The 26114-nt window shown below is 54.0% G+C and overlaps 1 protein-coding gene across 1 annotated transcript in view; it reads right to left on the bottom strand.

Annotated features, from left to right (window-relative positions):
- B4GALT5 (beta-1,4-galactosyltransferase 5) overlaps nucleotides 1–25859 on the bottom strand; it is a gene marked incomplete at both ends in the record, with an annotated part of 37567 nt that extends 11708 nt beyond the window's left edge. Inside the window, one exon of the mRNA XM_082007438.1 lies at nucleotides 25733–25859. Coding sequence (XP_081863564.1) covers nucleotides 25733–25859 — 127 coding nt within the window. The remainder of the gene's footprint in view (nucleotides 1–25732) is intronic.
- Between the last annotated feature and the right edge of the window lie 255 nt (nucleotides 25860–26114).

Below are 26114 nucleotides of genomic sequence, written 5' to 3'. Positions count from 1 at the left end.
AGCCACTGTGCACGCCACAGCACCCTTCACCAGCATTGCAGTGCCAGCCACAGCCTGCCTGCAGTGAAGTTTTAGGCTTAAGAATGATGCGGAAAAAAAAAACCTTGATTTGAAAGCAGGGAAGAGGGGAGATCTAGAAGGCCAGTTCTGCACTAGCAATTAAAAAAACAGGTCAAAAGACACTCCAGGAGGGATGAAAAGGGCACCAGGCCAAGGACACAACAGAGACCCTCCGCAGAGGAGGGCAGCAACTGATGAAACGTTGTCAGGAAACATTCAGTAACAGACAGGTTGTTTCTACAGCAGGCATATTGCAAGCTGTAATAGCCTGGAACCAGTGGCTGCCAGGGCCAGGAAGGTACAGTCACTGCTGGAGTCACCGGGAGCACAGATTAGATAGGGCACACCGGAGGTGGCACGGCTACCAGAGAGCAAGGGTCCCCCCAAACACTGCCCACGGGTACACACGCTGACGCACTGCCCCTGGTCTCCCTGCCCTGCTTTCCCCTTTTACACCCACAGATCGAGTCAGCCTCCAGAAAGACTGCCCAGATGCGTTTCCCAATCCCAACCATATTTTGTTTCCACACAGCTAAGCAAATACTTGAAAGGGTGTCAGAGCCCGACGCCATGCCCAAAGCCCCCACGCCATGCCCACACACTGCCCGTGCCAAGCCTGTCTCCAAGCCATGGGGAATCACCAGATTTTCAGCAAGAAGGGGGCCGGCTGCATTAAGAGCTCGGCAATTAAATGTCTTGAAATGCAATTTTAAATGCCTGTTTCCAGCCTCTCCCTTCCCATACATGTACCCTTCGTGGTAGAGCCAGTGATGGCATCTTAAGCCAGCGGTTATGCCAGCAACAAGCAGGAGCTGCCTCAGCCAAAGCTGCACCCAAACCCTCCTGGCTCACCCACCTCTCCAGGGGCCAGCTCTGCAACCCAGAGTAACCGCTGGGTCGGTTAGTGACAGCTACAAAATAAACGTGTGCTCTGGTGCAGGTTCTTGGCAAAATACTTCTGTTGCACTGACAGTGAGAGGCAGCGAGGGCTGCTCTCTTCTCAAAAAGATGGGGAATTCCCTCTAGCAGATCCCCAGGGGGTAAGGCTCAACGAAAAGCTAGTGTTTTGATGTGGCACCACAGGCCAGAAACAAATCCAGCTGAAATTCCCCATGCAAAGCCATACACCCAGCCCTAAAACCTCCATATGCTCGCACTCAGACTCAGCTCCTGCTCGGAGCTCAGCATGAAAACGCATCGCCTCCCAGCACCAGCGGCCTGGCCCCAGCATCCTTCCCCCTCACAGCCCCAGCTTCGCCAGGCAGCTGCCAACCAGGACTTAGGGAAATGGGAGTTCCTGGGGGGAAGCTTGTGGAAATGGGCTATTTAGGGGTTAGTGGTGAATAAGTGAGCAATGCAATCAGGTTGGCACGGCCTTGGGGTCTAGGGCAGGATGCACAGGGCAGCTCCCACCCCCCTGTCTGAGGGCAGGTCTTGCAGATGACCATGACAATGTGGAAGCTGGGCAGCTTTTCCTTCAGCTCATCAGCCCACGTCAGCTCTGCCTTGGTTGCAAAGGTGACATGTTAAGGGTTGATGATTGGGGTGTACGGCTCCTAAGGACACATTTATAACATCTTGCCCCAACGACAGCATCCACCCCAAGCTGCAGCCAGAAGCACTGCGAAGCTCCACCAGGACAAACCAACACACCCTCCAACGGGAGCAGCATCCTCCAACGCCAAGCAAGCACAACAGAGCGCGGACTCGTAACGGACAGCGGCTCCGCACAGCCTCGCCTCGGCCATCAGCAAAGAGCGAGGGTTAGAGACTGCCCGCTCCCTTTCCAAAAACCCAACAGGCTAATCAAGGGCACAGCTTCCCTCCTCTTTGCACAGGCAGCTGAAACCACTCGGGTCGGGATGTTTATCAGGAGCAGGCTGGTGATGGGGGGGCAGGAAGCTTGCACCTTCCAGCTCGCATGGAGCTTGGGTCGGCGGCAAGGCGTAACTCGCTGATGCTGAACAAGTAATTTAGCTCTCTGCTTCATTATGCCTTCTACTCACTGCATAAAGCGGAACCAGGTTTGGTGAAGCATGAAAGAACAGGAGACACAAATCAGCATCCAATCCCTGCTTAATTTAAGGAAGAGGGAGGTCTGTCGGGCGCAGTGAAAGCGCCGTTTGTTCCCCGCTCCCTCAGCAGGCGGACGGAGCAGGGCCTCGCCACAGCCACATGACACGGCTTGCTGCGTCGGACCCGCACGGAGCGGCAGTGGGAATCCTGAACAGACTGTCACAGCAGCCACCATCCCAGGGGAGCGCGAGCACAAACAACACCAGCTTTGTTTAAGGCAGCAGTTGCCTTTTCACATATTAACCCCTTCACTCAGTTGATTAAGGAGATACCTGGCCGCAGACGAGCCGTGCAATCAACACACCCCACACTCAACACCAGGACCCCCCCCCCCCCATACTGACCCCAGCCCAGGGACGAGAGCCCCTTCTCCTGCCCCCCAAATGACCAACCACCATGAGATAAGCTTCACAAACCCCACACTTATCCAGAACATGCAGTTCATTCACATCAGAAAATCAGATTTAAAACACATTATTGAAAACATTTCACTCCCAATACCCACATGGTGCTTAAACTTGCTCCACAGGGTGGGTCACCATGGCCAGGGCTGGGTCTGGACCAACATTTGGGAATTGCTGTACCAAACTCAAACCTCACTCTTTGGTTTACTTTGCTTTTGATGATCGAATTGGCCATGTTTTAAGTTTATTAAGCCTGACCTGTCTGACTGTGGAGAGCCCAGGGTCCCTGTACCAAGAGGCAGCGTTTCCCAGAGCCATAGTGCCAAAGTCACCACCAGCGGAGGAAGAAGATGCCGAGCATCCCTGCCTCTGCCTGGAGAGGAATGCGCACACACGCATGCTTGCAGCATGCTCAGCCTGAACCGGGGTTCAGCCAGAAAGCAATTCTCCGTGTTGTGTGATATTGCTAATCTAATCACATAGGATGATCTAGAAAATTACATTGGCCTTCTGCCTTTATTCCATTTGAGCACACAGCACTTCAGACCACATACACGGAGCGATAACAGCCCGGATACAGCCACTGAGCAGCGGGACAAGGACAGGGGAGCGATTTTAGCTGCTCTCAGCAGGAGGGGAGATGCCTCTTTTCTTACAAATTTCCAGAAGACCCTCACTACCCACACAGAAAACAAGCAAAATTTAAGAATCTGTTTGCTCAAATGACTGCCTTGAGATTATTCTCATTAGTTCATTACAGGACAAGTCAACCCCATAACAGATTTAAATACATGGAAATCACAGCATCAGACCTACAGCTTGCCAGCAGCTGGAGCATAGGCACACAGGTGCACCCCTCGGGATGCTGCACCCCAGCCTCCTGGCTCACGAGCAACAGGGAGGGCAAGTGCTCCTCCAAGCCAGGGGTGGATGCAACAACTCCAGCTGGGGAGGTAAAGTCCAATTATATAAATGAGCACTGAAGGCTTCCTGTAATCATTTCTCTGTTGGTATTTTCGGAGCACTTCTAATCAAGAAACGGCTGACTCTCTCATGGAAAATTAATTTCACCATGATGATACGTACTAGAAGAGGCAGCAGGGTAATCTGCAGCTCAGGAGTTGATTTGGAAGAGATCTGAGCATGACCCACGACAGCTACCGACACAGGAAAGGGACAGACCTGACACATCTTGCTCCTGACCCCAACACGCTTCCGCCACCTGTGGGAAGGGCCTTCCTCCAGCATCCCCCCCAGACAGGGGATGGCATGGCACCCCCAGCCCCATGCTGGGAGAGACAGCCACCGGGACTGGGGTCAGGAAGAGGGGCCAGGCGGTTCACGGCAGCCCTGCACGCCTGCAGCAGTATCAGCACCCAGCACGGCAGCCAAGCTTTCCTGAGGAAGGAGCGGGTCTTCCTCTGCATTGAGATTTAGGGCTTTCTGTCACGTTCAGCATTCTTCCCAGTTCAGCACTCTTCCCGGTTCATTAGTCCACTGGCGCTGGAGGAACACAGAGGGGCTGTTGGTGAGTTTATCAGGGTCTCACTGCAATGTGTTGCCTTCTCCTGCCGGCACCCGGGGCTCGGGAGCAGCTGGACCCCATCCCGGCAAGGGCAGCCACGCGAGCCCCTGCCCCAGGAGCATACATCTCAACCAGTCATAAATCAATGTACAACCAGGGAAACTGCTGCTGAACAAACCGCTTTGCCAGATGTTTGGAGCAGGTATGAAGCGCCCAGCAGAGCTTGCAAGGACGCCTGTGTGTGGGAGATGCAACCGAGACTCTGGAAGGTGTGAAGGTCCTGCAGGCAGCAGGGATGGGTGCTCAGGTCACCCCCAGCACCCTCCCTGGGCTGGGAGGTCCTGCCTGCTGCAAACGCCTCCTGCGGGGTCCAGAGACAGCAAAATCAGCAAAGTCATGTCTACGCTAAGCCTTTTGTTTAGCTCTCCCAGCAGATCCGCAGCATCAGTTCAGCTCCATTAGCGTTAGCAATCCAAAGGGGTTTAATCAAACTAAGCCTCCAAGGAACAGATAGACAGTCATGATAGTCTTAACTAGTAAACAAGCTAACTAGAAAATTCAGCAGCATCCCACAGCTAATACACCATGAGACCTCTGTCTCTTCCTTCCTGTCTCTGCCTTCCAGTGGCACCATATTCCCCAGACAGAGAGAGTGCCAGAACAATTAAATAAAAGTTCCTATCAGTTTTAGAGAATTTAATATTAATGCCATCACTGTTACTTAGCCCTTCACCTATAAATAGCACAGAAAGGAATACTTTGATACATTAAGTGGTCTAAGAATTAACAGTGCAGCAGCAGCACTGAGCTGGTAATTACAAACCACCAGTCCCCAAAATTGGCAAGTTCACAGCCTACAAGTGCACGAAGAAAGCGGGGAAGATGGGAGACTGCAGTGACGCTTGACCAGAACCTGACTATCGGGAATCTGCATCTGTTCTGTCTTGGAAAAAAATGATCCTAGGCAGGTGTCAGCAAGGGGGAAGAAAATTCAGATTATTCTAAAGATCCCTAAATTCTTAATCAACACATTAAGAGGACAACTTTCAGTTGCAATCCCACAGCTGGCTAAGGTGTTTGTACAACTCGCTTTGAGGAATGCCACACTGATTTTAGGATACCCAACAAAAGGAGCACGACATGCTCTGCGTGCATGGAAAAACTTGGAAGGCCAAGGGAACTCACGGAGCGTTTGAAATGCTAAAGCACCCATGGAAGGAGCCCTGCACCGCAGCAGCGGCCAGGGCTGACGGTGGGATTGGGGCCCAGGTGAGCAGCCCAGCACCGGCGATACCCGGCTCCACACAGGCGATGCTGTGGGTGGCAAAACCAGGTGGACACAGTTTACCCGTGCACCAGGGCAGCAACGCCAAGGACGGCTGTAAGATCACACAGGGCTCTGCAGATCCCAAGAGCAGCTCAACTCCTGGGCTCTGCTGCAATTCCTCTTGGGGAGAAAGGGCGTAGTGACATGTGCAGGCCGGATCATAGAGCATAACAAGCATTTGCCCAAGTTAAATATTACCCTTCCTAGCGAGATTTAGACTCTCCTACTTTAATTGCAGTTCAGGAGATGCAATTGCACATGACTGCATCTCCTGTTTATCTTCCACCCCTCCCTCTTTGCAGCGATCGGCAGCTCTCCCCATCTACAGCCAGACTGCCCTCCCCAACTCACCTCCCTTTGCCAGGGTCAGCGCAGCTGCTTCCAAAGAGAAAAAGAACATCAGCTGCCAGCAGATTTCTCCACACGCAGAGCATAAAAGCACAGCACTCGCTGGGCACTTGTGGGCACCGCACAGTTAAACGTGCAATAAAAGGCTCTTCAGCAGGCAGAGTGAAATGGTTGCTAACCTCAATGGCTGGCAGCACTCGCAGGCTGCTGCTGGCTACCGACAGCAAACATTTACAGTTCAGCGTTTGTTCCTTAGGTTCATTAGGAGACAATGTGGTGGAAATTCCTGCGTCCCAGACACCATCTCGAAGCGGCAGGAAACCCAACGCCTGAGCACGATGATCATGTAGGATCAGGATGAGGAAACAGAGGGAGAGCTTCAGTTAAAAGAAGTAATAAGTAAGAAATAAGTGAATGCTTGGGCAGGCAAGGGAGGGGAAGAGCAGGCAGATACTCCCCAGCGCTGCCCCTGAAGCAGGAGGGCAGGGAAGGACATGGGGTGCTCGGGACAACTCCTTGTCTCCCAGGTCATGGGAATCGGCACAGCTCTAGGAGAGAAAGGAAATCCTCTACTGCAGGCAACCCCCACCACCAAGCTGGGCATCCTACTCATCAAACAAGCAGCCTTAGGACGTGCAGGAAAAAGGAGATGTGTGGGGTGGTACTGCCCAGGAAATGCATTCAACAGGGAGTTTTCATCAGGGCTGTCCTTCACCAGTTGAAGCAATCCAGAATACAGCCAGACCACAGCAGAGACTAGAAGACAGGTTGGATTTGGATTTAAAATTTCTATATGCATCACACACCATTTAAATAGATTTTGAAATCACTGATTTGTTAGTCTTCCAAATTAGGAGATTAACCATACCCATTGGAGAGTACAAAATTGTCAAGATACAAACAACAGAGTCATGGATTTACTGACTCTGTTCCCACGGTACAAGCTGCATTGTCTGAAGCTTTAACACCTTGAGTTTGATGCAGGAAAAGAGAATGGGACCGCTGTTTAGGATATTCCCCAGAAAACAGACAAAGACCTGATTTTTCAAGCATGTTTTACAAGTTCAGCATGGCTGAACAAAAAGGGTTATCACATGTACAGCCTCATGTTTGCTGCAACTGAGCTGTTCCAAACGGGGCTCCGAGACGTTGTTTCTGGTCAGTGGCTTGCCTCTTACACCAGGCTGGACCATCTCAGTTAACACGCGTGAAACAATACGCCCTGCCAGTTGTCATGCTTAAATGCAGGCGCAGAATTTGTGGTTACAGCATCCAGGAGAGCATGCGTTCTTCACTCAATTCAGCAAGACCCGCAGCACATCTTCCACTGCCATTTATGGCTAAAGCATCATCCAGCTCTTATTTACATCTTCTTTGTCTCTGAAAAAAATTAGCAAGGGGAAAGTCCTGCTCCCTGCCTAGTTTGCCCATGATGCACACACCCCAGGGGACCTGCTTCTTGCCATCGGAATGGCAAAACCCAAGGCAGAGATTTTCACCCCACGGTGGGCCTGCCTATGCCAAGCCGCTGGCTGCTTCGCACTTCCGACCGCGGCAGGGGAGGGCGCGCCAGCGGGGGCACTCGCCACGAACCACCCCCCGGGAGACGCAAAGCAGGTTGCGGAGTGCAACCCTCTGCCCGTACGAAGGCGTTTACCTTGGCAGTACCCAAGCACCATGCCACAGGATACTCCTATCAGCAGGGCAACGTCCACCAGCAAAAGCCGCAGGCTCTCGTCTAACGTTGTGTTTCGGCTCCTCACTGGGGCTGAAGAGCCCAGACTCAGCAGAAGCACACACTGCAATGGTGCAGTCAGTACCTCCTAGTGAAAATAAAAGTATCCCTCTGCAGCAACACTCCAAGACTGTCCCTGTTGCGATTGCTTTCTTACCTGTTGCCAGGTACTGGGAAACTGGCTGTTTCAGCAGCCAGGTATCCTGGTTTTGGCTGGGATAGAGTTAATTTTCTTCATAGTGGGCATTATGGGGCTGTGTTTTGGATTTGTGCTGGAAACAGTGTTGACAGTCCAGGGATGTTTTCGTTATTGCTGAGCAATGCTTACACACAGTCAAGGCCTTTTCTGCTTCTCACCCCACCCCACCAGCGAGGAGGCTGGGAATGCACAAGGAGCTGGGAGGGGACAAAGCCAGGACAGCTGACCCCAACTGCCCAAAGGGACATTCCATACCCTGTGACATCATGCTCAGCATATAAAGCTGGGGGAAGAAGGAGGAAGGGGGAACGTTTGGAGTGATGGTGTTTGTCTTCCCAAGTAACTGTTAGGCGTGATGGAGCCCTGCTCTCCTGGAGATGGCTGAACCCCTGCCTGCCGATGGGCAGTGGTGAACGAGTTCCTTGGTTTGCTTTGTTTGTGTGCATGGCTCTTCCTTTACCTATTAAACTGGCTTTATCTCAACCCACGAGTTTCCTCACTTTTACTCTTCTTATTCTCTCCCCCATCCCACTGAGGGGGAGTGAGCGAGCGGCTGCCTGGGGCTTAGTTACGGGCTGGGGTTAAATCAAGACACCAGGGAAGGAGCACTGCCACAGCCTGGCTGGCCTGCTAGAGAGCCCATCAGCCCTTTCAACACCTAAAAAATTCTCCAAGCTGAAATTCTTCAATCACACAGAATTATTGTTGTCCCAGATTTTAAAAGGCAGCAGCCTGGAGCTCCCTGCCAAGGGTACTTTCACCCTACAGTGCCATTAAGACCCACAGCAGCTTGGCCTTCACAGTACGATTACAGAGTTGTTCTTGTCTGCAGTAATTAAAGACTGTGCTGCAAACAGCCAGTACAGCTGCTGTGTTTTTACAGGACGAAAAAAGCTATCAGAAGGAGGATACAACTTTGAAGTTCCAGCATACAGACCATTACCTAGGAGATTTTGTAACAACTCTGACATCCTAAGACATTTATTAGCTTTGTTGTGAGCTATGTAGCCTTGGAATACCCAACATTTTTTATATGGTTTTCTTCTGCCTGAGAAGCAAACTGGTAATACAGCTGCTGTAAATAAGTTAACCAATTCATTATCAGAGTAGGGAATGACTTCACTGGAAATAATTCATCCCTCTATCTGTGAACTTATTTAGCACTTAACTAAGAGATTACACATCACAGCCTGCCTTCCTGGGTGTCAGCAGAAAAGCAATGGCATGAGAGTCTGTTTGGGATGCCTCGAATAGGGGGAAAATGGAAAAACCCTTCTCCCCATGGCCCCGTGCCACAGACCCCTGCCGTGCCCTTGGGGACCAGACCGCGGCACACACCAGACACCTCTCCGGGCACAGCTGTGCAGGGAAGCGTGTGCCTGTGCCTTCCCCCCAGGATCACCCTCCTCTCCCTCCCTCTGCTGACTCGTCCCTCCTGCCCAGCCATGGCAAACATTTACTAACAGCGCTGCCGCCCCGGCGCCAGTCATAAGAAAACCCTAAACCTTATCACGGGAAGTGGAGGAATAAAGTGCCCTGGCATCAGAAAGCAGATTTGCACTGCTCTTTACCACAAGCACCACGCTCACAGAATTGTGCCTAACGCGCTACCATTAAGTTACATATTAATCCTAGATAAGCAGAAACAAGGCTATGAAGGGAATGAGCTCAGCAAGCGATAAGAGTGTCTGCAGCCCCACACTGTAACCAGGGTTCAGGATCCACCACGAGGCAATGGGGATATTGCCGACCGCAAGGGACAGGAAGCTTGCGGCCCCCAGACTCCCACCCCACCAGGTTTTGTTGGGTTTATACAAACCGGGGAAAAACCCAGTGCAAGTTCAGCAATACAGGTTGCCCATGAGCAGGCTGTGGGGACGGGGCGCCGGGCACCGAGCCTGGCTGCCCACAGCCTCCCAGCAGCACGGGGCACGTGGTGCCCTGCCTGTCCCACCGCGGGCAGGAGGCACCGGCCCTCATCTGCGTGGTGGCTCTGCAATTGCTTGGCGACTTCCAAGCCAAAGTTCTTCCACATCACCCCCTCTAACAGCACTGGAGAGGGACAAGCACACATGGGGGCACATCAGGGAACAGCAAACACCCCTTCCCTCCATGCCACTCCCCCACAGAAACAGCTTTAAGCTCCTCACACACAGCAGCAATTGAAATCTTAAAGAGAGTTTGTGTTTACCAAGGGATCTAACCGCTTGCTCATTGATATGAGAAACAGGGCAGGGAAAAAAAAATAAACTAATCCATTCCAGCCTGCCTGCACCCAGAAGTCAAGCTCTGCAAACAAGAGTCAGACATCCAGCTACCTTGGAAAAGATAAACACGCTGGGAACAGGAGGCCAGTGCTCCCCGGGTCAAGCAGCTCTCCCCAGCCCTGCGTGGGACGCGTCCCGTCCCACCCGCCCCGTGCCCAGCTGGGCTGCCCCAGCCTGCCTACTGCACAAACCCCTTGGGATAAGGGGTGGCACTTGGCAAACAAGGAGGGGAATTAATTTCTAGCAGATAGGCACATACCTCAGTTGGGGTTCGGGAGCAGGGTTTAGACACGGCTGTTCTGGGAGCCCATCCATGGGGGGCCAGAAAGGGCACACAGCACCCAGAGGCTGCTCCAGCCCCTGCCACAGCCTGCAAACAGGACCCGCGTGGGCATGAGCAAGGCAGAGCGAGAGCTGGGGAGCAGCTCAGTGCTTTGCCACCACAGCACAAGGGTGGGCTCTGGGAAAGCCGGGAGCGCACTGGCACCCTCCTGCATGACCAGATCCCTGAGCAGAGGCAGGGCAAGATGCCGCAGTCCAGGGGGATGCTCAGCATGCCAACAGGGAGGGTAGGGTGGCTCAGAAATATGACCTGTAAAAGCAAAGACTGGCTGCCTCCTGGACCGAGGCATTGCCAGTCCCTGTGGCATCTCCCTGCCCTGGGCTTTCAGCCTCAGACGCTGAGAGGAAAGGCCCTGTGCTCACCTCTGGTGATCACAGCATGGGCTTCCCTGCCCTACCCAAGCAACTCCCCATGACCGTACACAGACCCCAGACGTGCCAGCCTCCGATTTCTGTCCCCTCTCGCATCCAGCTCCCGTTCAAGAGTCTCCTTGGAGGCCAGGATGCCTGGAAGCAAAGGCAGCTTCATCAGGGGCCTAACAACCTCCTCTTCTCCCTCTGCAAACATCCCCCTCACTTCAAACGGGCAGGGTTGGCTATTGCAGGCCCCCGGGTTTGGGAGGGCTGCAGGGAAGGACTCCTCCAGGCCGGGGCAGCCCCGAGGGGCCAAGGGAAAGGAGCTGATCGGGGCTGGTGTCCCACAGACCCTGCCCACACCAGCCCCTCAAACTCACCAAGCAGGGCACCATGCGGCAGCCCATCCTCCTCCTCCCGGCCAAGGCACCAGCCCCTCCCCTCTATGCTGGATAACAAGATTTTGGATTACAGCAATTTATCCACTCAAGTTACCCGATTACCAGGTCATGTTTGCTTCTCCAAGGTATTACAGCTAAACACAATCCTCCTCCTCCGCTGCCCTGTCCTCCATGCAGCCAAGCCTCTGGCAGCGCTTTGCAGACGCAGCCCTACAAACGCCACGACTCTCTGCAGCAGCAGCATCCTGCAGTTTGGGGGGCTTTTGACCCACTCCCGAGCCAGATGCAGTGCACCACAAGCAAAAGTGGGGAACAGCAGAGAAATTTAATACAGGTTCATACAGGTTGCTCTTCCGCAAGTACCGCCCTTCCCTGCTTGGAGCAGTTACTGTGCTGCAGGGAACTGTAGCAGAGTCCTCTTCCCTCAGTGCTGGTTTTTAGCCCTTTCGTAGGCTCAGGTGCAGAGCTGGCAGGGGAGCCCCCCCAGCCCTGACCCCAGGAGCCCGCTGCCATGCTGGCGGGGAAGGACACAAGCCTCGTGTGGCAACTTCCACCCACTGGGTTTTGGTACCCATTGAACACAAGTGGCTGCAGCCCGAGGCAGGGCAGGGGACAGCGGCTGGGGGAGGGCAGCATGGGGGAAAAGGGTTGGTGTCAGCATCCGCCATGAGCCCTGCTTTGCCATCAGCTTTCTGCAGCGCAGCAGCAAATGAGACAATTACTGTGTTGACTGGCATTTTTTCTTTAATTAGGTGAAAGCAGGGTTAACCTCGAGCACCCTGAAGCTGGGCAGCCCCCCCCCCGCACAGCTCCTTCCATCAACTCTTGCCCTACAGCCCTTCCCAACCTGATGCACAGAACAAGCAACCCTGCAGCTGCCTAACAGGGCCAGGTACCAGCAGATACCCCACTGCAGCAGCCTAGAAACTGTAAGATCATTTGATACAACCCAAGACACCAGAAAGCCGGCGCTGACGGGACGATTGCAAGCTAGCAAGCCTGCCGAGGCCTCTGAAACACGAAAGGATGCTTGACCAATCCTTGCCTGTAATTACAAATGCAGGTTAGGGCAGGAGGATGCACAATGGGCTTGGGCTGGAGGAGAGGAGGCTGAGAGGAGACCTTATCGCTCTCTACAACCACCTGAAAGGGGGTTGTGGCGACGAGGGTGTTGGTCTCTTCTCCCAAGTAACTAGTGATAGGACAAGAGGAAATGGCCTCAAGTTGCGCCAGGGGAGGTTTAGATTGGATATTAGGAAAAATTTCTTCACTGAGAGAGTGGTCAGGCATTGGAACAGGCTGCCCAGGGAGGTGGTGGAGTCACCATCTCTGGAAGTGTTCAAAAAACATGTGGATGTGGCGCTTCAGGACATGGTTTAGGGGACATGGTGGCGCTGGATTAATGGTTGGACTTGATGATCTTGAAGGTCCTTTCCAACCTAGTGATTCTGTGATTCTGTGAACTGAGGCAAAGCCTCATTTGCAGGTTTGATTAGCGAGAAATTAAACAAGGGAACACTTTGCATCCGGCTGCCACATAAGAAGCTCGTCCAGCCCCACACAACGGCTCAGGCCACATCCAGAAGAGACAGGGCAGCCAGGGCGAGGGACCCCCACATCTGCAGCACAGGGACAACGTGGCTGAATTGCTCTGGGGTTTACCCCAGGGTTATTTTCACTGCGGCACACAGTGAGGAAAAAACACAAAGAGGTCTGCAAACCGGAGGGGAGAGAAGTTTGCAAAGCCCCAGCACTGCTCTAAGCAAAGGGGAAGGAGCAGCGACGCTGCAGGGAGCACCGGCACCTGCTGCTGCATGAGAACTGCACAGGTTGGTTCACCTCAAAGCAAGAGTCACCAGTATCTGTCTCTAGCACAGACTCCTCCACACAAACCATTTGGTTGGAGTATTTTCTGTTCTGCAGGCAGTGCCAAGAGTCACACTTACAGAGCGAGAGAGACACGAGCTGTGGCTGCCCTCCTTGTGTTGAACGGTAGCAAGATGGAAGGTGGTTACTGGAATAAACTTCTCTTTTAAAGAAAGAGGAAAGGCAATTTGAATAGCCGGCGTATTTTCAACAGCTTCCACAGAGAGGTTGGAACAGCTCACCACATGCAGGTGAAGTGGCGCAGGGCGTGCTCGCAGCATGCTGACCACAGGGACAGGGCACCTGCGAGCACCAACACACCTCTCACAGCAAAAAACCCCTAACTTGCCAAGAAAGAGATAGCCGTGCACCCTGGACACCCTTGCCCTACCGCTCCAGGCAGAACCCAGCAAGCACTACAGCTCTTAACTGGAAAGTCATTTTAAACTTGCCTCAATATCTGCTTATAGCATACAGTTCCTTCTGCCCACCTCAGCATGCATGCAGAAACAAACCCTGCCCCACGCACCGCTCATGCTGCCGAGGTGCAGGCAGGGGCCAGGCACCTCCTCACCCTGCATGGGGACAAGTTGCAGGCAGGGCAGCACCGGCCAGAGCCAAGCAGGAGCCCCACGGCCGGCAACCCGCTACCCCGGGAAATGGGGAGAGCTGCTCTTGCCGCTCTCCCAGCGCACAGCATGCCTCCAGCACAGCGAAGGCCAGAGCAAGGAGCGAGTGCCTCTAGGCTAACAGAGCAGCAAGGAGCATCTCCTGCTTTATTCCTACACAACCAGCACGAGCTCCTCCGCGGCCACAGCCAGAGTCCCACAGGGTCCCAGGGAACACGGAGACGAGACCCCTGCGAGCTCCAATGCTGCTGATGGCGACTGCAGGGCGTTGTGGGGCTCCCTGTGAAAGCACTGGAGTATCTGGTGCCTACTGCAGAGCCACATAAGCGCAAACAAAAGTCAAACCTGCTTTTGTAGAAGGTGAAAGCTTGACTGCCAAAAGCCAGAGTATCTTGCTTACCTGCCACCATGGAGCTTTATAGATCTGGAAACACAGCTGTAAACTGAAAACTAGAAAAGGAAGCCTTTTCCCCCAAATCCTCTGGGATGCTGAATGACTAACAACATTTGCAGGCTCCTACCTCCCCATCACTTCAAACTTTTCCCCTCTGGTTTTGCATTTGGTCAACACTGTGGTCTGAAACCTGCCTGCTGAACTACCCAGCTTCTTCAAAATGCAAGCCTCGCTGCACAGAAATGCAGCTGAATAATATTTTCGCTCAATAGCTGGTCTCCAGGCTGGCATTTTCAAGGGCTTTGATCCATTTCAAATAAGGCAATAAGCTTAGCCCTTGATTAAATACATAGCATAATCCACCTAAATCTTGTTAGCCGAGAAGCAAGTCGCTCGTCTCACTAGTTGTGGGTGGCATTGCGTTTCGCTGCCAGGCCAGCGGGGCTGCCTGCAGGTTGAGGGTGCCCCTCGGGGGCACAGCCCGGGCAGGCAGAAGCCCAGGGGCAGCTGGCGACTGCAGCAAGAAGGCACGCTGCTTGCCACCGCCGCTCCAGCGAGCCCAGATGGATTCACGGCGCAGAAGTTCATGGAATCCTTCTGCAAAGCTTCCCCCCATAACGGACAAAAGCCAGCCATGGAAAGAGCTTGCCCCCTCCCCGCTGGAGGGCACAGGTAGTGTGCCTCTGGGCTCGCCCTGCGGCTAGGGCAGTAGGCACCCAACAGCCAGCAAAGACCTAAAAAATACCCACAGCAAGAGAAATCACTGACCTGAGCAAGGGAGCCAGGCTGCAGCATGGAAGGAAGATGCGCTGCAGCTTTGCGGGAATTTTACACTGTATCGGTTGTGTTTCCCCCTCCTCAGGAAGGATGAATGAGGAGCACAGCATTTGTAGAACCTTAGCAGAAAGGCCTGGGTGCCAAGTGGAAAGCACACCATGACAAGGGCAACTATCTACTGCGCTCTGAGGAGACCCCCCCTGCAATGCTGCATCCAGTTCTGGAGCCCTCAGCACAGGAAAGTCATGGACCTGCTGGAGCGGGTCCAGAGGAGGCCACCAAGATGTTCAGAGGGCTGGAACAGCTCTGCTGTGAGGACAGGCTGAGAGAGTTGGGGTTGTTCAGCCTGGAGAAGAGAAGGCTCCAGGGAGACCTTATCACAGCCTGCCAGGACTTCAAGAGGGACTACAGGAAAGACGGGGACAGACCTTTTAGCAGGGCCTGTTGCGATAGGACAAAGGGTAGTGGTTTATAAACTAAAAGAGGGTGGATTTTGACTAGATACAAGGAAGAAATTTTTCACAATGAGGGTGGTGAAACACCAGCACAAGTTGCCCACAGAGGTGGTAGATGCTCCATCCCTGGAAACATCCCAGGCCAGGTTGGACAGGGCTCTGAGCAACCTGATCTAGTTGGGGATGTCCCTGCTCGCGGCAGGAGGGGTGGGCTAGACAGCCTGTAAAGGTCCCTTCCAACCCAAAGATTCTATGATCCCCACAGCCTCACACACATCCCACTCCCAAGGGCAGCATTGCTGTCTGGCTGCTCCGGGCAGCTCTCACCAGTTGCGACAAGGAGAAGCCACACCAGTGCCTGCCCGGGTCCCAGGCTGCCGCTCTGCACTCCCCAGCGCAGACGCCAGCACGGGTGCACACCCCCAATAGCGGGACACAGGGGAACGAGGCAAAAGTCCGGCAAAAAGAAACCCTCTTTCCCCAGAAGAGCCCCACTCCCCTCCCCCTTGGCTCTGGGATAACTGTATAAATTTACAGGTGAATCTTTCAAAGTGCACAGAGGCAGAACAGAGCAGGGGAAGACTACGAGGACGCTGTTTCGCAGCCTGAGGCTGCGTGTCCCCCCTCCCCACCAGCGATTCCCCCTGCAGCCACTCCCACAGAAACAGAAAATCATCCTAGGATGTGGGACAGGAGAGATCTGCTCCCAAGATTACAGCATATTTATTATTTGATTAATTAGAAGACAAATGGCCTGAAAAGCACTCTTGCTCTCTATTTCTCTCCAGGTTTTGGACCCAGCAGGTGGAGACCAGCTCCGTGGGGAGGTGACCCCCCCCCCAGGGGCTGATCCCAACCCAGAGGCAGGAGACCTGCAAATCCCTGCTCCATGCTTGCAATTAGGAGCTCTGAGGCTTCCCACAGCAGCCAGGCACGTTCCAACAGCCACTGGAATGATTTTGAGTTAATTTAACCATGTTAACATGTTACGTGGCTTCTGTCATTTCAATTACCTTAAAAAACCCAGGCACAGATCTCGAGGCAGGGGCAGGGGGGTAGTGCAGGGAAAAGGAAAAAAAAAAATTGATTTAAGAATTAGTAAGGAAGGGGGGTAAGTCGGGCACAAACACAAAACAGTGTCTCAGGCAGATCAGGAAAAACCTTCACAGGTTTTCAACTCTGCCCCCCCCCCCCCCCAAAAAAAAGCAGCCAACAGAGGCAATATCTGCTTTTATCAAATCCTAGCCAGGAAGGCTCAGCAGAACAGATCTCGCCAGTCACCAGCTGTCGTAGCAGGAATCAGCCTTTTGGCATTGGAATCTTCACCCAGAGCCGGGCAAGGGAAAGGGCTGCCCGCAGACGAGCCGGGATGATAAACGACAGCAGTTGAGCATTGCAGGGGCATTTCACTGCTTCAGAGGTTGCTGCTCTAACAATCTTCTCTGACTCAGCAGCTGAAAGGGATGCCGGGAAGGAAGCACCATAAAAAAAAAAAAGTCATGCATTATTAATATGGACTCTGGCAGCAAGACATGAGTTGGAAAAACACTGGGGGGGGGGGGGGGGGGGAATGACTGCAGAACAAGAGCAAGCTGCATGTGTAGAAGCATTTCACACTCCTGCAGGAGCTGCTGCGCTCGCAGGGCTGCTGCGGCCAGGGGCCACCCTGCACCCCTCTGTGGGGACCCCGGCTCTGCGGGAACCCTGCGTTTGCCGACAGGCACTTAATATCCACCATTTTCTCCCTTGAAGCAGGTTGCTGCAGCCCTAGTGCAGAAAACACATGCCTTGGGCATGGCCCACACTAGTTTCAAGCTACGACAGCTCTGGGCTTTCCTGCTGTGGAATACAGCCATTTTAGCCAGTTTATTTACCTGTGGTCTGAGCATCACTTGCTGACTCCCAGCAGCTTCCCTGCTTTGCTTCCCACCCCACGCAGCCCCCCAGCCCTGCCCCAGCCATGCCGCTGCCACGCTCCTGGGTGTTTTAGCAAGAGCAGCCGTTGCACAACGCGCCCAAGGCTCCGCGCCACAGCCCGCAGCCTCCTGCCAGCGCGCCCACTGACGCAGACGGCACAAAAGGCAGGAACAGAACCGAAATGCTTTCCTTTTCCTGCCAGGTAAGTCAGGGTGGGGAAAAAAAAAAAAAAAAAAATCAGTTACCACTTGACTACTTGGTGCACTGCAGTGTTTGCTTTCCTCTTATTCTGTATGTTTTGTACATTTTTTTAGAGGCACTGTAAAAACATTAGCATTCACGTAGCCATCTTCACCACTTTCCATCCAAAATCCTTGCTCAAGACACAGCCTCTCCCAACCTGCTGCTGAGGGAAGACACCATAAATTAAGAGTACGCGCTCCCCTATCACAGCCATCGCGCAGACCTCCACCAGCTCGTCCTCCCCCTTGCAGGGTAACCCTCTGATCCCTGCGCAGGAGCCTTTTGGCAGCGTATCAGCATATTTAAAGTTTCAACGCAGCTTGGTCCCCAGCCTCTTCAAAGCAAAGGAGGTGGCTAACACACTGCCAGGATTCAAGAGGTTCCCTTGATCATTTGTATGGCAATAGCATTCAAGTAAAACCGATCAATTATTTTGCCATAAAATTCCCTAGATATTCAAACAAACACTGGCTGAACACTGCTTATACCATAGTCCAACCCACAACTGTGGAACAGCGTTTTTTTTTGGCCTGTATTTGCTTTCTTCCATTACATCTGCAGTGGCACCTGCCATACAGAAGTATTTCCCAGCCCTTACCTTTCAGATTAGAAAGGCACAGGGAGGGAACAGCCTTGCAGGCTGGGAGCGGGCAGCCCACGCGAGCATCACGCAGACGTGCGCCCGCTCATTGGGGTGGCAAAATAGTGGTTTTCTAACACAGCAAGCTCCCACCAAGCAGGGCAACTGAGGCACAACCTGGAGACAACACACCCATGGTGCTATTTGAACTGACATCCCCTGGAAGCAGCCTCTCCCCTGCAGCGAGAGCCGGGGGGACAGGAATGGGCACCCCAGCTGGGGTCCCCTCTGCTGCAAGGGGGGCTGGCCAGCACCCCGAAAGCATCTTCAGAGGGGCCCTGGGATGAGGCCTGTGCACAGGGCCAGGGCTCTGGTGGGGTTCGGGCCAGTCCGGGGCCACCACACACAACTGCAGGTTGCAAAGGGAAAACCTGATTGGTTTTGCACCTCAAATGCAAAAACCTAGAAAAACGAACTTTAGGAAGTCACACACAACATGGCCACAAGCTTTCAGCCAAAGTCCAGCTCGAGTAAGTGCTAACCCCCCTCCACTCCTGGCTCACTGGGGAGGCAAGCAGGAGCTCAAACCCAGCTTCCTGTACCCCTGAAGTAATATTCACATGCCTCGGAAAAACAAACTATCAAATAAGGCGCACTAAAGCTCCTGGCTTTATACAAATACCTGCAGTCACTACAATACAGAGCACGAGGGATCCCCCAAACCTGCCTGCCCCCCAGGCACACCAGCCTGTTCCTTCACTTTAGGTTTGAGCAAGACCAGCAAGCCCCAGAAAATCCCTTTTGTAATGGAAAAAGGGCACCACGCGCTGCCTGTCACACTCCACACCACAGCTGCACCCACCGGGACGAGGGTTACACGTGCTGTCCCTCTGTCACCCCTGGGACCCTTCCAAGTAGCAGATGAGGATGGCCAAGAGCGGTTTTCCTGCAGGGCACTGACATCACCCCTCAGCTTTTCGGTCCACCTTTCCTTTCAAAATAATAGCAGCTCCAGAGTAATGCTAAAAGCCCTGGCGTTTTTCATGTCCTCAATTTCATATTCTCCAAAAAAACACAGCCACAAACATCTCTCAAATTTCTGATTTAGGTTTTGTTTTTTGGGGGCTTTTTCTTTGTTTGGGGGTTTTTTTTGCATTTCAACAGCTGAGTCCACTATTCATTGTCTGCTCCATCTCTCAAAACAGGACTAATACCCACAGTATTTAGAGCAGGTGCTAGAAAACCTTCACACACACATTAACCATCCCAACGCACCAATGTTCAAAATGCTCTCACACAAAACCACGGTCAGAACAAGAGTCCAAATGCAAAGGAGAAGGAAAAGCCAGTATGAAAATTAATTTACTAAGACAACCCAGCAAAGGTTTTGTCAAAGTAAACACACATTTTATTGCAACTAGGATGCTTTAAAAATAAAGTTGTTCAGAGAAAGATTTTCTCGCTCCGTATAGCTGCGTATCAGTTTCTCTTCCAGACTATTCATCCCGTGGTGCTGCCGCAGGGAGAGCGGAGGGCTCTGCAGGGCCTTACCCAGCCCACAGCACATCGGCCTCAGCCAGCGCCACTGGCCGAGGGTCACCACTGCCACCCTTGTGAGGTTCCCCAGAAGTTTCAATAAAACTAAGCATTTAAAGACTCCATGCGCTGCTTGAATATTAAAATCCACCAAGAGTAATAGCTTTCAAATAGGAACAAGTGCAAACATACAGCTCCCCACATTGCTTGTCTCCATTCCGTGCAGCGGTCCCCAAGGGTGTTCATCGTACCCTGCAGAGCAGATGCTGCCTGCGTTAATGCAATTAATGAGTCCACCTGGAAGAGAGGCAGACAATCAGCTCGGGAAACAAAGCAGCAGTGTCAGAACCCTTATCTCCACCAGAGCCAGCAGCCACCTGAAGTGACCGAGCGCCTGCTGAAGCCCTGTCCTTCCATGGCTTCCCAATCCCATGAGATCAGGTCTCCTGGAAGTCTGGGCTGACAGCACTAATGGTTTTGCTTTAAGGTTTGGTCCCTTGCAGATCATTGAAGTTTTGAAGCATTTAATTTGCAGGAATGAACAGGTACATGGAAGCTTCTGTGACTGATGATGAGCCTCCACAAGCCAGGCCTTTCAGAGGTAGACAGATGAAACATGAACTCGTCACATACTGTCTGCAGTTGCAACACCCGGCGAGCCACCAGCAAAATAACCCAAACCAGACATGCCTGACAGACGACACGGATGCTTACAGGCAAAGAAAACCTAGTAATTCACCTGCCCTCAAGGAAACCTTGTAATTTGTTAACCTTGACTAAAAGGTGGTCTGAAACCAATGCTCTGCACCACCAGCACCTTGGATGCACTGGCACAGGAGCAGCTCTGTGCAAGCAGGGCTGCAGCTGCTCTCCTCCTGCACGTGCCTTTTAGGAGACTCAGTGCTGGAAGAAAGCGGTGCTACCAACGGAGCTATTTCCCACAGCTGCCACCAGTCTCCTTCCACACATAGCACAGGAGATCCTGAGCTCAAGTTCTTGTATCAAGGAGCACTCGAGGACTACTTACTAGGCCCAGCCTCTGCCAGATCATCAACTGCAAAAACCTAGTGGGATATGCTGAGGAACTGGGCTGTTCCTTCCTTAGGTTGTGGAATGCTGCTTGGCAGATCTTTTGGGGAGAGGAGGGTGAAGGAGGGCATGCTGCTGGCATATTTCATAGTAAGATACCACACTTCCTCACACTGCAGAGGGAAGACGTAGAAGATGAAAGCCGGGGCTACAACAGCATAAACCTTGTTTCGCTATTCTGAGCTGCGCCTTCACCTTCTGTCCCTGCTCAGGCAGTGCCCAGCCAGCTGCTGGCAGACCCAAAACAGCACCTGCACCCAGGCTCTGCCCGTCCCAGCCAAGGCCACCGCGGCCCACCAGTGTGCTGCTTGGATGAGCTGGGCACCAGCACCCTGCCACATCCAGCATCCCTTGCCCCCTCGCTTGGGACTCCGCACTGCCGTTCCCCTTCTGCCCTTCTCTCCACCCGCCGCCGAGCCTAACCAGGCTCCTCCTGCCGACATCCCCACGAGAAGCGCATAGAAGGCAAAAGCAGCAGCTACCCACTCCCCCACATGACCTCCCTACTCCCCTCACCCAGACTCACCAGCCCCGGCTCTGTGTCGCCTTCACGACACTGCTTTTTCCTCACCACCAAGGGCAACGCAATCACTTCCCACCGTACCATGCTCCCTGCAATGTGGGGCAAGCCGGCAGTAGCAAAATCCTTTGCCATTTTCACTCCGGAACTCCTCTGTGCTAAGATTTGCCAGGCTGATGCATTAAATAACTGAACTGGATTGGCCACATTCAGCCATATAATATTGTTGCGAGGGACCAAAGCAGCAAGCGAGCTGTACAGACGAAGCTGTTGGTCTCCACAGCACTGCTCTGCTGTCCACCAAAACACAGTGTTAAGGAGTAGCATTTCAAAGCACTCCTGCCCCTCAAAATCAAGTTCTTGCGCCATAAATGTAATTCAGGGCTAAAACTGCTACTCTGTGCCCTGTACGACTGGTAGGGAGCAATTCCTGATAAGTTTTGAGGAAGTAAAGCCAGAGTGAATTACAGCTCTAGGTAACAATCTTTCACCCAATAATTTAAATTCTCTGCATTATTTTCCTACATCAGATCCAACCAAGTAAGATTCCTCTGCAAATCTAAGTTAAAAAAAAATAAAATAAAAAGGCTCCAACATCTGGAGAGACAACAAGGGAAAAGCCAAAAGCAGCTGCCCGAGCACCAGGGAAGGCCCCTGATCTCCCTCCTCCCAGCCACGCAGCATCCACCCTCTTCACGAGGACCAAGTCCAAGGTCTGAGAAGTTCCTATTGTTGCAGCGAGAGTTATCAAGATGAAACAGCAACTTGTAGTGCTAGCAGCTTGTAAAGCATTACTGTTTTCAGCTGCAGGAAGGAATTCCCTTGATCTCCCCGGTGCTGTTAAAAGAGCACAAAACCAGCAAGACAAGACTTTTTCAGGGACTGTAGCTTAGCTCCTTGGAGGACCCTTGCTCCAACAACACCAGGGTCTGGGCACACGCTGAATAACTCTGGCAAGCCCCTTTCTGCACATCCCTTCTGGAGAAGCGAGAGGCACGCAGGGCAGTCATCCCAGGAGGGAGAGAGCCTCAGTGCTGTGAACGAGCCTTGCAAGAAAAACCTGCCGAGGTGCACGCTGAATTCCAGAGCAGGACAAAACGGTTCACCCCATGCCAAGCTCTGCTTATTCCAAACACAAGGCCAGTGCGATTGCACATAATTAAAGCACAGTCTGCCTCACAGCCCTTCACCCTGCTGCTGCTCACAAGATCTCCGAGCAAGGCAGTGAGCAAAAGCGACCTCCCCACCCGTACAAGCATTGCCTCGTACCTGCTGCCTCGCAGAGCTTCCCTGGCAGGCAGCAGGGACCCACACAGATACGAGAGCATCTCCACCAGCCCCGCCATGCCTCGGCCCCAGCTCACCGCAGAGCGGAACAATCGGCCGCCTCATCCAGCACACAATGGCCATGATGAGACAGACCCACATAATCACCCCAGCCACGCAGGGACAAAAGCGAGCGGGAGCCAGGGAACAGTGTTGAATAAAAGGGAAGCCTGCTGTATCTGTGCCATCAGCTGGGTCCCTGGCTATTTACCTTCCAAGGTGGCTCTGGGAGCCCAGGGATGTAAATTGTTAGGGTGGTGTGTGAGGAGCACACAAGGTATTGGATGTAAGCACTGGGAAGAAGGCGGCGCTGACTGTTTACATTGGATCACTCTGCACAAACTTGAGGCCACAAGAAAATTTCAGTTCTGTAGCAGGAAACCTTGGTGAAGGACAGAAGTGAGGAGCTACCCCAGGCATCACATAAACCAGGGCACAACGCAAACATAAGCCCCAAAAGCTCTGGGCTCCCTGTGGGTACCAAGTGTGGCAATTTGCTGACAGTAAACATGAATTTTCTCCTGCATTTCCGTCTTGAGCACACCGAGGGCACACTGGCGTTACCTGGTTTGCAAGGAGCCAAACACAACAGCCAGCTGGGCAACAGGCCAACGCTGGGGTAGGCAACCCAGAGCCCAAGCTGGACTCCCCTTCCCCATCCCCAAAGGGCATCAGGAGCAGTTTTCCAGCTTTTCCAGCCAGCAAAGGAGCCGGCAAGCCTGCCAGCTCCGCCAATGCGCTGAGACAGCACCCAGAAGTGCAACTGTCCCAGTTTCCTCCTGGCACTGGCGCACAACTGCTCGAACACAACAAGCCTCACCAACGCCAATTAAATTCCACGCCCCCCCCCCCCAAACCAGGGGCTCCAGGACAGGCTCAGCCCAGCTCTGCCCTCTGCCACCGTGACAGCACACCCTGCCCAGGTCCTCGCTGCCATCCCACCGCGGCTGTTCCCAGCCCAGAGGGGCTGACGCTGCCCAGGGAGGCAGGCTGGCTCCAGCTGACCAGGGCCACTGACCCCCATGAGCAGAGGTTTGCTGTAGGAGCACCTTCCCAGCACCCTGCAGCACCGAGCAGATGAAAGCCCTTCCAGGCCCAGTCTCCAGCTGTTTCAAGGTCACCTGCAGCTTCAGGTCCTGTTTATTTGGATTTTTTTAATTTAGGTGTAATCAAGGAACAGATTAATCACTCCTCTGCCCATGGTTTAGCCAACAAGCTGCAAGTCCTTCTTCAGCTGCTTCCCCAACACATCCTGCAAGGGACAGTTTTAGGGCAGAGGCTTCTTCAGGCCCTTCAGCAGCTGGAGAAAACCAGCCCAGCCCTACCCCACCGCACAAGGCAGCGGCAGGCAGGCCAAAGGCCCCCAGAACACCCCGCTGACACCATCTTTCCATCACATGCCACGTGGTTGATTTATTAAAATCCCCAGCTCTGCTCATGTCCTGTCTCACTCACTTGTCTTCCAAGCATCTCCTTACCATGCTGGCCTGAAAACAAGCTCCCTCCAAGCGCTGGGAGGACAAGCCCAGCCACCCTGGGAATACTGGGTTGGGTTTTCATGATGGAACATTTTTGGCTGAAAGAGGGAGGGAAGGGGAAAAAAAAAAAAAAAAAGAAAAAGGAAGCAGATCCTCTGTCACCTGACGGGGAGATGACTCAGAACATCACTGACATCCACAGGCGGGTGGGGACAGGGACCACCTTCGCCTGTCTGCCTTCCCTTCTGGCATCGCAGATAGTGAGAGCATGGGGCGGGATGCAACCATGTTATCCAAGGTCCACATCAGGAAAGGCCCCTGGGCACAGAGCTGGTTTTAAACACCAGTTTATACCCTACAGCATCTCTAGCACCTCTAGGACTGGTGACCACACAGAAGCAGCACAAAATGAATTAGACAACTCTAAACAAGAAACAAAGCTACCCTTATAAGAGAAGTTTCGTTCTGAAACTGTACAGCTATTCCCTCTGGGCCCAGGGAAGCCCATCCACAGCCATGCTACAGCTCTTGATGAGGAAGTGCCCTGCACCTGCCCTGCAAGGGCTGCAGGGTGCATCTGATAAAACAACTGCCAGCCCCATGGCAGCACGTGAACGAGACGAGTCAGGCTGTCTTTAGAGAGGGAGCAGGCAGCGGCTGCGCCACCCGTTAGCACAGGTCTGAAACCGTCCTCCAATGGATGCAAGAGAGTGGCTTGGCAGCTCTGAGGCCAGCCTGCAGGACACCCGACGGCCTGTCGGGACAGCAAAGCCCTGGGCTACCAAGCCAGGGAGGAGCACAGTGGGGAGGCCCAGGATGCAGGTCCTCACTCAGGCTGTGCTTCACAAGCAGCGCTTCACACGCCAGCCAGCCCGCCCCTACTTAGCTCCGCGAAGGGCTCCCAAAGCCCAGTGGCAGCCCTGGGACACCATTCGTAAATAAAAGTCACCTTGAAAAGCACACACAGGTCTCCCTGGGATGTCCAAGGCAGGGATGGCATGAGCAATACCAATGATATTTCAAGGAGAAATTCTGATTCACAGTATTTTTTTGAAAGGGTTGTTTTTAAAAAAAAATTAATTGTTGTCAAAGTTCAATTGAAGGCCAAACTGTGAGCCTTGGCTCCTCGTAGAAGTGACATACACTGTACGAAGACAACAGCTGCCTTCCGAGGCAGAAGCTTTCCCATATCTCACGGGTGGTGGGCGCACAGCCCCATGGGCCCCGGCACTAGGTGCTAGCCATTTTGGTACATGGCTACTCCAGCCCCCCGTGAAGCACACTATGAGAAAGAAGATAGGAACGAGTACACTCTCCTTCCAAAATACACACTTCTCATCTTCCCTCTTGACAAAAAGAGTAGGATTTCCGCCAACGAGTGAGTTTAGACCACAAACACTTGGACAACACTCCACTTCTTCAAAACAAACTCTCCAGCAGGCAGCAAGCAGGCAGCAGGCAGGCAGCAGGCTCACCGCCCCCCTGCTCGGCTCTGGCAGCAGCACCGCTCGGGCCCCGCCAGCCCGAGGAAGCCCCGCGGGGAGCGCGGCCGGCACCTCCCGCGGCCGCTCCACGCAGCGGGCACGGACACCCGCGCGCGTGTCCGCCCCGAGGGGCACGAGCGGGCACCGGGCACCCCCCGGGGAAGCCCCCCGCCCCGGCTGCGGGCTCTCCCCAGCGGGAGGCGGGACGCGCTGCCCAGCGCCCAGCCCCGGAGAGCCGCGGAGCCACAGCCGGTGGCGCCGGGCCCGAGCCGCCCCTCTCCCGGCAGCGGCCGCCGGGGATGCCGCGGCCCCCGGGCCGACTGGGCGGGGATTACTCAGCGTTTCCAGCGGGAGACGGCGTGCCCCCGCCCCGCACCCCGGGCCTCGGCCCGCCGCTTACCGATGCCCGGCGCCACATAGACGAAATAGAGGAAGGAGGAGGAGAGCGAGAAGAGGAAGAGCGCGGCCAGCAGCGAGCGTCGGGGCAGCAGCCGCCAGGCGCCGCGGGGGCCCCGGGGCCACCGCATGGCCGATGCGCCGCCGCCGCCGCCGCCGCCCTGCTGCCGCCGCCGCTCACATGCGCCGAGGCCCGGCGGGAGGCGCCGCGCCGGGGCCGCTCCGAGCCGACGCCCGCGCCCAGCGCCGCCGCATGAATGAGCGGCGGCGGGGCGGGGCGGGAGGCACGGAGCGGGAGGGGCGGGGCGCCGCGGGGACCGGCTGCAAACTCCCGCCGCCGCCGCTGCACTCAGGGGTCCTCGACAGGGACCGCCCCGCCCCCGGGG

Source organism: Phaethon aethereus (assembly GCF_964289735.1).
Source record: "Phaethon aethereus genome assembly, chromosome: 16".
Classification (NCBI taxonomy): Eukaryota; Metazoa; Chordata; class Aves; order Phaethontiformes; family Phaethontidae; genus Phaethon; species Phaethon aethereus.
Note: the sequence above shows the minus strand (reverse complement) of the source record. Positions and strands in the feature narration are given on the sequence as shown.